This window comes from Mastacembelus armatus, chromosome 18 (assembly GCF_900324485.2).
Source record: "Mastacembelus armatus chromosome 18, fMasArm1.2, whole genome shotgun sequence".
Taxonomy (NCBI): domain Eukaryota; kingdom Metazoa; phylum Chordata; class Actinopteri; order Synbranchiformes; family Mastacembelidae; genus Mastacembelus; species Mastacembelus armatus.
The window spans coordinates 14,019,868-14,036,273 of record NC_046650.1 but is presented as its reverse complement, the minus strand read 5'-3'; the positions used below and the strand labels follow the sequence as shown (position 1 = coordinate 14,036,273).

Below are 16,406 nucleotides of genomic sequence, written 5' to 3'. Positions count from 1 at the left end.
TACTCATCTATTAGTAAAATCTGGAAGGTACCGGTTCTTTGAACTGCAGCACCAAACTAAAGAGGCGTCAACCTGACTGCACATTTGAGTTTTTACCGTTTATCATTGAGTTGCATAAGTTTCTCTGCACATGTTGGTGCAGTCATGACTCTTATCGTCTGATTTGGTAACCTTTAAATTACTATCGTCTCAGTACTATTTCCCGATAAGCATTTAAAAATATCTACTTAAACTGTGAAGTACAGCTACAGCTTGTTATCACTGTGCCAGGTAGGGAAGTATACTGCAATTTTAATATCCGAATAAAGATTTATGCAAAGTAGAAAGAAAAAGATTGTGAGCAAACCTCTCAGGGATTGTAGTAAGTCTCATTAACTACATGTATGACTCCATAGATCACAAGTTGGGTATTAGGATGGAAGAAATAGTGACAGCGTCCATAATGCAGTAATTCCACATCTCCCTTAGTGTGCCTGTTAATCTGTTACCTGTCTACATATGCGTTTTACAGTAATGATTTACACACATGCATAGTTGATTCTTTGGATTCAGACATTGTAAAAATGTTTTGACTCTTGAATTTGATTGTCACCCGATGCAGCAGCGTAGCTCACTTGTGTTTTTTGAATAGTTTTCAGACAACGGTGGAGTCCTAGGCACAAGTTCTGGATTCACACATATTACAATGAGTATATTACAGTGAGTTGGTTTTAGCCTCTATATGAGATGTGTGGAAAAGGCCCAGTAAATAAAATAATTACCAAAAATTATCCTTTCACCCTGGTGAAAAGCCAGTGTCTTGTTTTCAGCTGGAAACCATTGATTTTACCTGTTGAGGTGACAGCATTGCTGGCACATTATATTAGCTACAGCTGGCTACATAGGGAATTTAAAAGTGACTGTTGTTTCATTTGTCCAGCTGAGTCTTAGAGCAGATTCGCACACTATTTAATCATTTTCTTACACTTTTGCTTTTGGGTTAATAGTTTTAAAAAAAGCTACAAAAAAATCTCCCACAGTTCAGTCAGTTTAAATGCCACAGATTGCTCTCATTAGAGCCCCATTCACTGCACTTCAGTATGTGGAGAAATTCAAAGCTGGAGACCTGTTACATTTGCTAAACTATGATTGGTTAATGGCTTTCCAGGAAATGGATTTAGAGAACAGTCGAAAAGGATTTTGTTTTGGGTAATGCCATCATAGATGTAGCTGGAGGGTCGGTGAAACAGTTACGTCAAAGAAAAATGTGTTACTGTTTCTACAGAAAAATCCATGTTGGGGAAGAAAAAAAAGAGTAAAGTTTGAACAAATGGGAAAACTGAAAAGCAAAATAATGCAAACACTGAAATAATCATTGATATGTTTCTTTTTTCTTTTTTTTCAACAAATCTCAAGATGCAAAAATCACATAAAGCCCAAATGTAAGAATAAATGAATATGCAACAGGATCTGTCCTCTGTGTACTACATATACACTGCTTCCCCCAAACTGCAGTGCTCCCTATTAGTTTCATAAAAGTCAAAGACTATCAGGGGAAATTCCCTCAATAGTTGACTTCATAATTGCTACCGGATACAATATTGGCCCCAGTGTGCACTAAGCTGAGTACGGTCTCAGCACATTCATTGTGTTCAATATAGAAGCACATTAGGAAAATGTATACCGTATGCTAAACGACATTTATTTTGAGTGCCTACATGTTTGTCTGTTGCAATTTATCATGTTTACTCATATTTTTACCAGTATGTAGATTGTGTATATGAAGTGCATGCAACAGTAAAAAAAAAAAAAAGAACATTTGAGGCTTTATTGGGATGTACAGTATGTTCACTTGTGAAGGAATAAATCTTAACGTATTTTTGACATGTCTCTGATTTGTTTGTATTATGTGTCCTTTTTTAAAAAGTTAAAAGCTGGGGAAACAGCCGCAGTCATTGCCAGAGAGTTGGCGGAGCAAACCAAGAGCAACCTTCAGGCAGGTGACATCACGTACACAGTGAAGGCCATGGTTCAGCTGGTGGAGCTCCTTGATGTGCAGCTGAGGAACCTCACGCCAGGCGGCAAAGATAGCGCAGCCCGAAGCCTCAACAAGGTAGAAAAAGAAGTGTTTTGTAAAAAAAAAAAAAATACAAAATATAAAATCAATCTTGCTCTTTATTCAATTTCCCCTGCTTTTAAAGAGTCTACTGAATAGCTAACTAGCTGAATGAACATGACCTGCAGGAATGGTGACCTATTCCCCTAAATGTCCAGGTCAACATTTGTGAAAAAGCAGGCTCAAAATAAAGAAATGATTTTCCTTGGTAGTGGCACTTTTCTAAGTCGACATTTTCACCCCGACTCCAAAACCTTTCTGAATTTTTAAATTGGAGTCCTCCATTTCCAAAAACTTCTATCCAGTCAAAGCTGAAAAGAAGGTGTTCTTTTAACAATTTCCTGTTTGGCCCTGTGCTGTCAGATAAAATGATATCGCCATTTTCCTGTAGTCTGATGCATACTAAAAACAGACATTTCAGTGCATAGCTCAAGCACATTTCTTACTGTAGTATCATGTTTTATGCTATCAATTTTACTTTGATGTAGTATAAAAGATGTCACCCATATGTCATGCTTGTCAAAAGAACTACATTTGCACCACTTGATTTTTACTAATAGGACAGTCGAAGATTTCAGTGGGGCTGATCTAAGCTGTGGGTGTGCAGTGTTTTCATTTTTGCTGAATCTGAAGCTAATGCATTTATTACCCAATTCACAGCAGAGCACAGTGAGGGGCACTCAGGCAAGGCAAGCTCAAATAATACTTTCTGTCTGCTGAGCAGCCAACAGAAAAGCAAACATCAGTGAAATTTAAAATATCAGCCGTTAATTTGCTGGAGCAGCTTCACTTGTAGAGGAACATGAACACCTGTTCTCGGATAGCCGTTTCAGGACGGTTTTTATTTCATTGCCGCAACAGACACAGATGTCCCCATTGAGATTTTACTGCCATTTTTCTCCAATGGAGAGGGGAGGCAGTAAACATGGCCAAAAGGCCTCAGAAGGGAACATGATGAGTAAATTCACATTGAGGAGCAGAGTTTATAATACCTCTTGAAAAAAAAAAAAAAAAAGGTTTCTCATAAAAATGCAGCATTCAAGGTAGAGGAAACTGCTGTAGTTGAGATTGTTGTAGTCTTTAGTTTCTCTAGTAAAACTAGAAAATGGTGCAAAGAAAAAAAATAGCTGAGCTGAGGGAAGTAAAAAAGCCTTCAACACCAGGATAATTTATTCAAGAGGTCAGGGTCCTATCTATGATTTATAATTCTCTGTCCGCTGAAATACACTGCTTTCTTGCAGTATGGTGCATCTATAGAAAGAAAGAAATGTCCCTACAGCTTTCTCTTGACTTTTTTTGTCAGTGGGAATTCTCCCCGAGGAAACGTGGGCGCCAACAAAATTCTTCTTCTCTGCTCTGGCAGTGGCTGATGTTTACCTCTCCAGTTCAGTTTTGACACAATCTGCAAAGAGCTAAGCGAATTAAAGTTTTTTTTTTTTTTTTTTTTGATAGCAAAGCACAATGCACTCTGCCAGCAGACAATGAAAGGATTGAATTGGCAAACAGTGAGTGTCAGTGTCATTTTCATGAACAGAGGGTAGCTGGCTGACGGGACGGACGCAACCTTTTCCAGAAGAGTGTGCTGTGATGGGAGCAAGAGGCTCCTGTATGGGGAAAGGCTACTCATTGGAGCTAATCTGCATGTGCTTTAGCATGGTACCGGAACCTCACTGTTGAGACACGTAGTAGCTCTTTTGGCTACACAGCATGAACTCGGTTAAAATGATTCACTCTCCATGCAGTGTTAACAGCAGTTCTTTGAGCCTGAGCTGTTTGTCATTTTTCAGGTATGCTAAATCGTTAATTGTTGCATTATCCCGCCTTTAGTGGTGGCGGAGGTTTACAGGATAAATAGCTCTCTAGAGTTCACACGTTAATTTCTCAAGTTAAAAATAAAATAAAATGATAACCTTGAAGAGTGCCATATGCATATTCCCACTTGTCTTGTATGTCTCATTTCAGCGCTAATTAACACAGGAGTCTCTGCCGTATTTTCCAGTATAGTGGCAAATTAATTTACTGTAATATATATATATATATATGTATATGGGCCTACTGCTTTTTACCCAATTTATGTAAAGTGAGCATTTAGCTTGCAGGAGTAGGGCTTTTTTCATTACTCTCAAATCTGTACTTCATGGCAAAATGTTCCATTGTTGACCTTTTGCTAACTCTTGCATTTTCTTTGGGTTGCAGCTGCAGAAAAGAGAACGCTCTTGCCGGTTTTATGTTCAGGTATTTGGACCAAATTTTCCTCATACCCACTTTCCACTCCCTCATTGTTGCAACTATCATCTTTGTTTTTACCATGCAATTTGAAGTTTGACCTTTTGAAGTGAAAAGAACTGGCAAAGAATTGAAGCAGAAAATCAGTATATGTATGTAACATGCACTCTATTTACGGTAAAGCTGATATTAAATCAAAGGGTCAAATTTCCTTATTATTATATCGTTTATATTGCCTCCAAAACCACCAGTAAAGGACTCATATTTTATCATTTTCCTTTAATGCATGTGTTGAACATTCTGTCTTTTTGCTAATATTAGCCTGTGCAGTTTCATATTTTCAAATGCCATATATCAATTCAATGTCTGTCACTTTAAAAGCACTTTAGCACTGTTTTCTAGTGAAGTAACTCACATGGGATCACATCACTTCAAAATAAAACTCTTAGACATGAACACACTCTACTTCTCTCAGCAAATGCTTAAGAACCAAAAGAAGTGACCTCATTATCAACCAGCAAGTTAGTTTCTAACTACTAAGTCAGCCAAAGTCATGGCATGTTGTGATTCTCCCTGATGCATAATACATATGTGTCCCAGTTTAGGGTGGTCTCTATCACTTCTCTCAGCTATTTTTCAGGCTACTGAGTGATTTTGTCATCCCTGGGGTGACATTTGAGCTGTCATCAGAATCATTTTTACCTTGTCAAGAGAACTATGGAGGAAATTGACATCTCTGTCTTCTGTACAGATGTGTCCAATAAAGCTGCACATTAGAACCAGATGTTGTTTTATATGTATGCTGCACAGTGCTGATATTAAGCAACATTTGTTTCACCCCTGAGGCATGTCAGAAGGCACTTGGTCATGTGAAATCACGTGATTCTGAAAATGACATTCAAGTGGAAGGCATTCTTCTGTATGGTTGAGTGTGTCCATGTGTGCAGATGAGTGGTGTTCTTTATTGTAAATAAATGCCATACAGTAGAAACACCAATCCCACCATCAACCAAAATCAACAGCTGTTGTGCCATAGACCTCCACTGCTGATCAAAAGAGTATTCTTTCATCACTAAGAGTGTGATTTGAGCCATGAGCCTCCCTGGTGTTGTAAATAAATGTTCGAGAGTATTAAGTCCATATTATTCCGGAGCTTAAAATAGCTTGGAGTAAATTACTGTGCCTTTTGTTTTTTTAACACTTTTTAGGGATTTTTGGTAGGAATAGTTGTGTTTGGGGAATTTGGGAATTGTTGAGAAATGTGTTATTGCATTGTTAGTTTTAATTTTTCAGGACGGTTGTTGAAAGGAATAAAGATTTTTAAGGCTTATTCTTTGAAATGCTGAAAATCCTAGTTAACAACAGGTATCCAAGACCAGGAGTCTTTCCTCTTTAGAGGTTTTATTTAGGGACAGTGGTCCTTCAAGCTAAATGTTCATGTCAGAATGCTAACACACTCACAACACTGCTAATAATGTTATACAGTAGGACGTATAATGTTAAACAGATTTACCATCATGGCATGTTTGCATTCAAACATTTTTTTTACCTAATAGTAAACACAAACTACACACGCTGCTCAGCTTTGCACCTCCTCCTCTGTTCTGTCCCCTCACTGGGGTGACAAAATCAGACAACAGGGAATTGCTTTTACTTGACAATCTGGAATAATGGAGGAACATCTGTGGCCTTAGGTAAACACACGCATTGACTGCATGAGCTGCCAGCCTTTGAGGGACTTTCATTGATTAGGGAAATTGGGCAGTGTTTTCTTCAACAGGGCCCTGGTGGTTGACATAAGTGGGATTGGCAGAGGAATACAAAGCAAATGAGAGGTGCACCTGCCTCTGCTGTCCCTCTGCTCAGAGACCACGCGTGGAGCTGAAAACAGACTTGGGCAGCACTTGGGGAGAAGACAGATTGTGCGAGTGCAGGTGTGGTTGTAGAAACTTAGTCCAGAATAAAGTGCGGGGCTTGTGGTTGATGTCTAAATTAGACGAGGAGTAATTCCTGTCTTGATTGAGTACTTTCATCTAGTTTAAGTGGTAAATAAGTAGATGGCACTTTAGTTCACCTGGTGCTCAGGTCTTTATCTCGTTAAGATCAGGAGGGAGTATCAATACAAAGAGCTTAATTTGCTGAATCAGTTACATATTCACAACCAGCCCAACCAGTAGCAATCTCATGGCCATTTATCCTTTGCAAATGAAACAATGAATAATTATGGCTACTTCTAAACAGTATTTAACCCAGATAAAGTCATGATGCAAATCACGATTAACTCCCCTTGTGTTCTACAATTTAGCCTGCAGAAATGTTTCTATGTTTGGCCTTTTGATTTGAACAAACATGATAAAAATGGCCGCCTGCCTTGCATGCCTTTTGGTTGTGTTGTTGGGAGCTTGTTTATAGGCAGTGACATTATGGTTGTACAATTACTGTGATTATGTCCATAAATGTTGTAGCTAAAATCAAACATGATAGCTTTGAAATAGCTTCTTCCTTTTGCATTTATTTGAAGTTGAAGATGTGGCCTACATAACCCCTCTTAAACACAAAAGTTAAAAAATAATATTCTGTGCTTAAGTGAGTGGCACAAGTGAGTGTGAGTGAGTTTCCAGGCTACAGGAAAAAGATTTTCAGATCCAACTTCTCATTAAAATTGCACCTTTGCAAGAAAAGATGATCAGGGGGAGTGTCACAGTGCAGGATGACCTTAGAGCAGGCGAAACGGTGGGAGGCTTCATTCGGGAATGTAACGAGATGATACAATTTTCCTTGTAGTTTGTTGAAAGATGAAGATAAGCACATCTTAATAAACAGAGAGCCTCTCATATGGTCTGTTGTGCAGAGTTCTGCCTGAATAATATTCGGTTCATACAGGATCTCCTAAAATATGTGTGTAATATTTGGTTTTTTATCCACCAGGTATTTCCTTATTTTGTTGATGAGTATAGTGTAATATTTGAGAATGTCTTGAATGTTTTTCATTTGTTTTGCTGTTTCATAAGACTAATTTCAGTAGATTTTTTTTTTCCACAGCTGAGACTGCAGAATTATGTTTGCTGATTGCTCTCGTGTTAATCTCTCCTCAAAGTTTATTTCCTAATCACAAATTCCATCTGTACATCACAAGAGATGTATCATAGTCACCAATTTGCTGCCAGGAGGAGCGAAACACTGATTTCATTCATTAAAAATCTCTATTCATTTCCTTCTACTCACCTGTTTTTTTTTTTAGTTACCATTATGAAACACTTTTACTAAATAAAAGTCCCCACACAAACAGGTGTAAATCAGTGTGTTTTGTCAAAATTAAAACTTATTATAAACTCAATTATAAAACAGTGCTTCAAATTAAAAGCCTGGAAACTAGAAAAGTATGCTCTGAAGCATTGGAAGGTTTTGTTAATGTGAAACATCTGCACTTTAGACTGAATGAAACAATATGTAAATGGCAGCAACTAGAAATAATTTGACTATTTCAATTAGAAAATAAATACTCAGTGTTCAATATGTCATGAATGTGATGTTGCTGATGGAGTCTTAGCAAAACAGGTGAACACAGATATTTTGGCTTCACTTTGACAGTAACTGTAAATTAAATCAGGAAAACAAAGATTTAAAATACAGTAAAATATATTTAATGAAAAAGAGAAACTGTCAAAATAAAGGCATGTCTTGAATGTATGTTTATTTTTGAAGAAGGCTGCCTGCCTCATTGCATAGGTGATTAATAGCTGGCTGCTGTTTGGCAAATGTACAGCAGAAAGATGACATAAACAAAGAGCATAGAAGTAGTTCTTCAGTAACTCACATACAGTACACCGCCACCTTCTTACCACAGAGAGAGTGGGTTTCATGAAATATTAAAGAAGAAGGTTACAGAAATTGTCAAAGACGACAAATGATTTGGCTAGCAGCTAAAATGAAGCAGACGAGAGAAAGAAATGATGCGGCAGCTTCACCTGTGCCAAGAGACATCTAGTCAGATTGAAGAAGAAAGCAAGAACAAGCTATCCTGCCTTGTTTGTGTTGTTTTTTGAGATTCGCTTTTTTCAGTGGGATAAAACAAGTGTGGGGAACCAACGGGTGAGGAGGAACGAGGGGAGAGCACACAGGCCAGAAAGGGAAGAGGGGGAGATCAGTCTGAGCCAGAATCAATTTCCCAGACCCAGAGTTCATTTCGTCAATCAGCACACAGAGAGAAACACGCACACCATGGGTTGGCTTGGACTCATGCCATGCTGACAGTAATGTCCACCTCTCCCTTCCTTCCTTCCTTCTGCAGTGGCATAAATGGCCGTGCACTGCAGCTTTTCATGTCTTGTCATCATCCTTGTTCCAAGTGGAACATTCCAGCAATTAGTCCAGAAAACAATTAGCATTTCCTCATATACCAGGAATTGCAATAACTTCTTACATTCTTTCAGCACAGGAAAGTAACTGAAATGATTGTGAGTTTGCAGCAGCAGAGTGAGCTGCTACATTTGACAGATGGAGTGGCAGTGTGCTAATAGCAGTAAAATAGCAGCAAGCCACCATCACATCTCTGTGACTCAACTGCACAGACTAAGATGATGGTGTTGGTATTGCCTGGGTGCACCCCCACTGCCACTCACCCATTCCTGTGTGTTTTCCCACTGAGCATGGCAATGATGGGTTCTCACACTGATCTCATGAAATTTTGCAGAATGAGCCCAATGTTTTTAAAATGCAATTAGCCTGCTCTGTGCAGGAAGAGGAGGATAAACAAGATTCATCATATGGGGACAGATTACATGGAGGGAACACAAATGTATGTAGGCAGGGTTCTGGCACAGAAATCGTATCATATCAAGAAAGGGCATGGGGATTTGGTTGGTGTGAATAAATTTGTAAAAAAATTACATTTTCTGCTAAATGTATTATTTAACCACTACCAACCAACCACCCATGACCATAATCATTCTTCCCTACACGTAAACTTATTCTTACCATCCTGGCTTTTTTTACTTTATGGTCGAGCAGTAACTTCACACTAACGGCAGAATTTCTCATGCAGACAAGTAGTTTATTTATACAGATATTACTAAAGGTATTTAGAACAAAAAAATCAGTAGGTTAATGGTACTAAGCTAACTGGCTGTTGACTGTGAGTTGTGACTATTTTCTCAGTTTCATACTTTGAAGATAAGATCATCAGCTTTTTAATTTCTGGAAGATAAAACCCACAAAGTTCCTGTCAAGATATATATCAAGGACAATGACATCAGTGTCCTCAGTGACGGCCGCAGTGCTGTCATTGAACAAAACACTCAGGGACATAAGGCAATAACTCAAAAATGTTTCTTTTATTCAATACACTATAACCTTAGGCTGAAACTTTGTCTAAATGAAACGACTTTTATAACAACAGCCTTGAAACAGTACATTATGTACATTAGTGGGAAATGTGATTGTCCGTAAACATGCTTCAGAATTTAATTTCACACAATTCAACTTTTACTTGCTTGGCCTGCAGAACCATTGTTTGCCAGAAAAAATAGGAAAGTGTCTCCTCCCTGGGATAGTTATAAAAACTAAAGGGCACATTTTGTCTGTGTTGCAGAGTAGAGCAGTGATTGCATCCTCAAGTTCAGATAACTGTCTCAGTGAAGCACTGAGTCAACCTTCCAACATGTAGTCTTTATTATCATAATCTCATCCTGTGGTTTGAATCAGACTAAATTGGCACGATATACACCGATTAATAACGGTAATGAATAATTTGCATCATAGTGATTTGGTCATTTGTTGTTACACTATGAGTGAATATCAACTATATTGATTTTCTCTGGTCGATGATATGAATGCATGATGGGCCAGTCAGAAAAATGATCTCTGTTCCAATATTCATTTTAGATACACTCTGTCCCATATACCTGGCCTTGGTTTATTTCATTAATTCTTATCAGTTACCCATTTCATGCTGTATTCCCATCATTGAGTTTCTGACCCATCCCTCAGGCTGCGGCTGATCTATTGCTTGGTCTTCTTATATGTCTTCTGCATGTAAAAAAGCAACTCAGCCTCCTCCACAAGTCCATCAGTCTTTTCCCCGAAGAACCTTTATTTTAGTGTTTTAAGAAGTTTTGGGATGGGGGGGTGGGGTCTTGTGCTGGTGAACAAAGAAAAAAAAAATGTCAGCGCCTGAAGAAAAAGAGCTCCTTAATTGAGAGTGAATCAACCTCTGCCTCTAGCTGAATGTCAAAAGGTGTGATTGGAGATTGGCTGCAGATAATGAATAATTACATCAAAGCTGGTAGACCGCCTGTGCGTGTGTGTAGCCTAGTTATTTTCCTGTGCACGGTCTGTGGTTTGTATTTTCTTCTGCAGTTTGTGTGTGTTGCTACATACTAGCAGGTGTAGAGGTGTGTGTTCACTCTTGCATCAGTCTTTCACCGTGTGTGTGTGTGTGTGTGTGTGTGCAGTTGTGTCTGGAATGTGGTTCAACTTAATGTGTGCGGAGTATGTTTTTGAATGAGGAAAAACCAGCTGGCGCTATGTGAAATTCTCACTCAGCACCAGTGAATTGACTACAATTAGCCATCCTCCTCTTATTGCAGTCATGCAAAACAAACATACAAGTTAGCATTGTACAGTAATTTGGACTGTGGGGGTATAATCTTATCGACTCTAATCCCATACTGTTTTGCAGTCACACCAAAATTCTTACTCCCTTTTGCAATCCATTTGATCAAAAAGGGGAAGCTATTTTAGAAAGACATGCTGTGGTTTGACGCACACTGTGTTTTTCATGCATCATAGCTTTCACCTTTGCCATGTCTTAGATGTATAAAGTAACTGTTCAAGTGTGAAGGGAGCATCAGAATGTGAACACATTTTTTAATCAGATATACGATTTTCTCTGTGAAATGTGGCAATGTTACCACTATTAGCAGTGCAGGAACATTCGGATCATTTTTAATTTGACCACCTCCTGTACTCTAATGGCTTTTTCCACATGCAGTCAGGCTCATTTTGCTCTTTGGAGCATTGGTACTGGGAATATGTTGCTTTGCTTGACCAATTAGTATTCCATTCATAAATCTTGCCATTGGCATTTTAAAATCTTTAATGGTTCTTAATTTTTCATCTCGTCTTGAAAATATTCTCGACTCTTACTTGCTTACTAGCTTCAGCAGTGTTGTGAGGAGATTAAAGAAGGCATAATAGTTGTTCAGTGCCATTAATACGCAGGAAAGATTGCAGGTGAGTGGTTGCAGATAGTCGCTACTAGCAAATACCTTGTACATCCACTGCAATGTGATGTTTTTTGTAGGCCTTTCGTCTGTTGGGATCGTCTGCATGGAAGACTATTTATCACACCAATTAAAGACTCTAGCCTCAAGTCATGTAAGAATTGGCCTCTAGTCTTGTAAGCACTGGCTCTGATTCATTTACATGATTAATTCTTCTGTAGATAAAACGAAACAGCAACATAAGCAAGCTAACAGCATTCTCCAATGTCATTGTGGAGTCAGGTTTTGCTGCTACTAGTAGACAGTCCATGTCCAAAAGCATAATTTGTAAATGAATTGTAAATTGGATCATGAAAAATGCTTAGTAGAAAGATGATTGTGGAATTTTTAGTTCCAATGAAAATGGAAGGGGAAAAACACTTTTGTGCATTTTCCTTGCACAGTCCCACAGGATTGTGTGATTTGTTTTTCTGTCCTGAACTCTCTGATCTTCCTTCACTCAAACCATTTACCAAATCACCATGTCAAATAACAGCAGTCCCAGACCAGCTTAGCTTCTTTTCACTAAATCGATGATTTGGACTCCCCAGGCCATGGTGGAGACAGTCAACAATTTGCTGCAGCCACAGGCCCAGGCAGCATGGAGGGAGCTGAGCACCAGTGAGCAGCTGAGGGCCGCCACCATGCTGCTGGACACGGTGGAGCAAGGAGCCTTCGTCCTGGCTGACAACCTGCTGAAGACGGACATTGTACAAGAGAACACTGACAACATCCGTGAGTATATGCTTCGCTATTTCAATTGTGTAGCTTCACAAACAAATAAGTTAATTAAGATGCACAGATTTTTCTGTGGATGTAAATTTTTTTAAAAACTTCATATTGTATTCCAAGATAACCACCCTTTCATTTACTGGATCCAAACAGACCAGAATTTGAGCTTTTTATGACACTAGAGCCTTTTTTCCAGCTCAGCCAGCTGACTCCTTGTTGACTCCTCTCACACATACGTGACAATAAATAGTTTACTGCTGCTGCTCTTCGAAACTTTTAAAATTTTATTGAACTGAATCGATCAAAGATTCATTCTTTGATACACGTGACACTCGTGCAATTTGAAGCAAAAATGACCTTGGTCTAGTGGGCATCATGTCAGATAAGAACTAAAATGTGTTCTGACTAAAACCTGAGTAGTTATTTTTTACCTCTGTATACAACGTGTCGTACTTTGCTAAAAAGCCCATCAGATCTCTGTGCAGAGGTGGACTTTAGGTATTTGGTTATGCCAAACAGTGAAGTACAATTTAATTTGGTTGTCATTGCATAAGTAAACCAGCCTGGATGGAATTAAAAAAAAAAAAAAATATTCTCACGCTGCTGGGAAACAGATTATTAGCTCAGCTGGAAGATCCAGCATCATCAATTATGACATTTAGAAAATTAGAAGATAAATTTTAAGAGCTGAAAGTCTGAAGTGGTTTTTCTACTTTACAGTGGTTGTTTCTCTCGTCTGTGAAGTGTTTCATCCAGTCGTACATGGGTTACAAAGTTCAGCATGCTGCTATTGATCCGGGCTGCTCTCATATTGACAGCACAGCTCTTGAGGTTGAGGAACAAGTGTGAAGGTTACTGGATTAATGCTTTCTCTCTCACAGGAGGTTTGGCAGGGCTGCTTATGGCTGATGGCAGTCAGCTGTAAATTGACAATTATCTCAAATGATTGTGTGTTTATATTCATGTCAATTATTAGCTGGAATTAACCACTGGAGGTGCAGATCAGGGATCAGTGCTCATTATTCAGTGTATAAATACCACAGATAATGGAACTTGTGTCATTTCTGTTTTCCCCAGTGTTTATTTTCAAAACTGGATACATTAATTGTTGAAAAGGTGAATTTATTAAAAATGCAGTTTACATTCAGAGCCATTTATAAAACACAAACTCAAACTGAATTAAATAACTTTTTTTGCAGAAAGTGACAACTGGGTCAAGGGGAATTAAGGAACAATAATGTTATGATGTATTGCCCTCTTCTCTGAACATGTGGAGATTTTTTTTTTTTCCAAGTTCCTGCTGCCATGACAACCTAAAAATATAGGTCTACTGACTTAAAAGGAAGCACGCATAAGGAGAATTAATAAAATGGATTTTATTGTATCTGGCACACAATTCATCTGGGTATTAAGGAGATTCTGGGCTCGTTTGAAGAAGGAATGAGACGATGCCTGCACAACCCGAGCGAGATTTTATAGCACATAGTGGTAGTTTGGTTAATTATGTGCTGGTGACATGTTTACTGGGCCTTATCTCTCTCTTTGCTCTGCTTATTTTTTTTCAACTAGTAGACTCGTGCAGTCCCTCATGCCATGCAGGGTAGTTAAACAAAGGCATGGAGGCCCATTTAAACACTGGTAATCACTGCAGTAGTTAATTATTGATCTCTTACATTGAATTGCATGTAAAGTGAAGGGTTTTGTGCATGGATGTGTAGTGTAGCTCACATTTGTACCTGGTGTCATCTTCTCAATGTCACAGTGAGCCAGCTTTCTTGCTTTAAAGTGGATCTTGAACAGTAAGAACCCATCATTCCAATTTTAGGGCTCAAGCTGATAATGAGATCTATTTTCTTCCCTCTTAGGAAAGAAGACTATTTCCTCACCCATTGTTCCTGTGTTTGTGTTTACACATCATAGTGCATGTGCTCATCTAAGGCTTTGTCTCACGGAGAGTGTGCTTCACTCTCTGCATCATAATCTTATGAAGAGATTTGTGCCGATTAGCATGTTATTTAAACCGGCTTTGAAGGTATAGCCTTTGGGTCCAGTAACTACTATATCATCAAACAAATTCCCTAAAGCCCATTGTAAGCTCTTTTACACAACCACACAGGAAAAAGAGAAGAAGAAAAATGCTTCCTTTATTCAAAGGAAGGCTTGGAATCCAGGGAATGATGAGCTATCTGGGTTATTGTCTTAACTAAGTTGAATAGGAATGTATCACCAAAAAAAAAAAGCTGGCCTTTGCAAAAGCACAAGAGAATGTTAATATGAGCTTCTTTTAAAGGAGAAAATATGGCAAGCGTTGGTATGTGAACAGACGGATTAAATGTGACCTCCTTTGTAGCTTTTCGCGTGCACTAACCTTTATCAAAGCCAGAGGTGTCATAGTTCGCTGACTTCAGATCATCAGCTGAATGTCTTATCAGGCTTAATGAAGTTTCTATTTCTTACACTCGATGAAACTGTGTTTCAAGTTGAGTTTTTCCACTGCAGACTAATCTGCCATCCGGTTTATGTGTCACCCTGGTGATGACTGCCATTAGTGTAGTGGCAGGGTAGAAGTGGATGCAGTGTCATTGACCATGAAAGTGTAAATGTCTGGACTGATCATGGCTGGAAATCACATCCTTTGGAAGCTGAAGGCAGGCTATATGAAAGTAAATGTGACTCCATCTCGAAATACCACTAGTATGAAATTGGTCATGACATCAACTTTGTGAAAAAATAACATTTCACCCAGAGACACTTCATCAGGAAATAGCAAATGGTTATACAGTTAGATCTGGTGGAAAAAGAGGCAGCTCTCAAAAAGCACAGAGTGGAAATGTAAGTTTGCTCAGGTTAGAAATGCTAGTTCCTTATAATTACAAGTCACATGTTCATCAATCTGACTTGCATAATTCACTAAATATCTGAAACCTCAAATGTGAGAAATACTTTTATATTTGCAGCAACGTGAGTATTTTTGAGAGACTTTTAGGTGTTGGTTTGTTTATGCAATAATAAAACTTTGGTTGAAATGTTAAAACAATAGTTAGATATTTTGGTTTATATCCTTAAAATATTGAAGAAAACATGTAACAAGGTCAAAACAGGAAGACTAAAAAAAAAAACTGCTGGTTTCCAGTCTTTGCGCTGCTGCGTTCCCATCAGAGTGGTATCAGTCTGTCTACCATCTGGATTAGTCCACGCTGCCAGCGGATTCATCGTGGTGCTTTGGGAGGTAATGCGACGTTTAGGAATGTCCAGGCTTCACGCAGGTGACTGGTGCTTGAGATTAGAGCACACACGACTGCTTTATTAAACTCAGTTCTATCATATCGTAATAACTGTGATGGAACGAGCCAGGCTCCTATCAACAGCTCATTTTCTTCTGCTGTATGACACCAGAGTCTTTGAACCGTAAATTAAGAGCTCGCTTCAGACACAACAGCTGTTGAGCTGCCACAGAAGCAAGCTCGTCTTCCCCCGCTGGTCTTTATCTCCTCCTTCCATCTCTTGCTCTCTGCTCTTCAAGTGAAAATGATTCCTTGAAATTACTCTTTCTTTATAAGGGGCACAGACAGTCTTTGTTTTTATAGTTTAATAGGAAACAGTGTCACCTGAACACTTGATAGTCACTTGATTAAGAAGCTTATAGCGAGACACTAACCCTCACTGCAGGGAAGGAGTTCTTCAAAGCAGCATGAATCAAGGAAGGATGTGTTGTATTTAGTGCTCATTGGAGATGCACTGATTAATAAAATACATGACTTTATGAATCAGTGAAGTGATTAGAGAAGTGTTTGAAATTCACTTATGGCTGTTGTCTGCTGTTGTCTGCTGTTGTCTGCTGTTGTCTGCTGTTGTCTTTGCCTAATAGCAGTGATAACAGATAAGTCACACACAGGTCAGATACTAAGCTTCAGTTTTTATTGTTTTACTCTTTGGTTATAGACCCTGTTGAAGGCATGTGTATGACATGTTTGGCATATTTGTACAGGGAACTTCACGCTGCCGTCTTATTGTAGTGTAGCACAAACTATTACATTTATTGCCAGGAATAATAGACTTTGGCTTCCACATCATTTTAACAAAAGTATCAA

General features: G+C 38.7%; 1 protein-coding gene across 5 annotated transcripts in view; it reads left to right on the top strand.

Annotated features, from left to right (window-relative positions):
* The window catches only part of LOC113143974 (adhesion G protein-coupled receptor L3), a 183,946-nt gene that overhangs the window by 127,154 nt on the left and 40,386 nt on the right, over positions 1-16,406 (top strand). For 3 of the 5 annotated variants that reach the window (XM_033325710.1, XM_026329605.1, XM_026329598.1), the window contains 3 exons: positions 1,907-2,092; positions 4,292-4,330; positions 12,135-12,318. In XM_033325710.1, the coding sequence (XP_033181601.1) occupies positions 1,907-2,092; positions 4,292-4,330; positions 12,135-12,318 (409 nt within the window). The remainder of the gene's footprint in view (positions 1-1,906; positions 2,093-4,291; positions 4,331-12,134; positions 12,319-16,406) is intronic. The other 2 variants (XM_033325711.1, XM_026329614.1) reach the window with 1 other exon arrangement.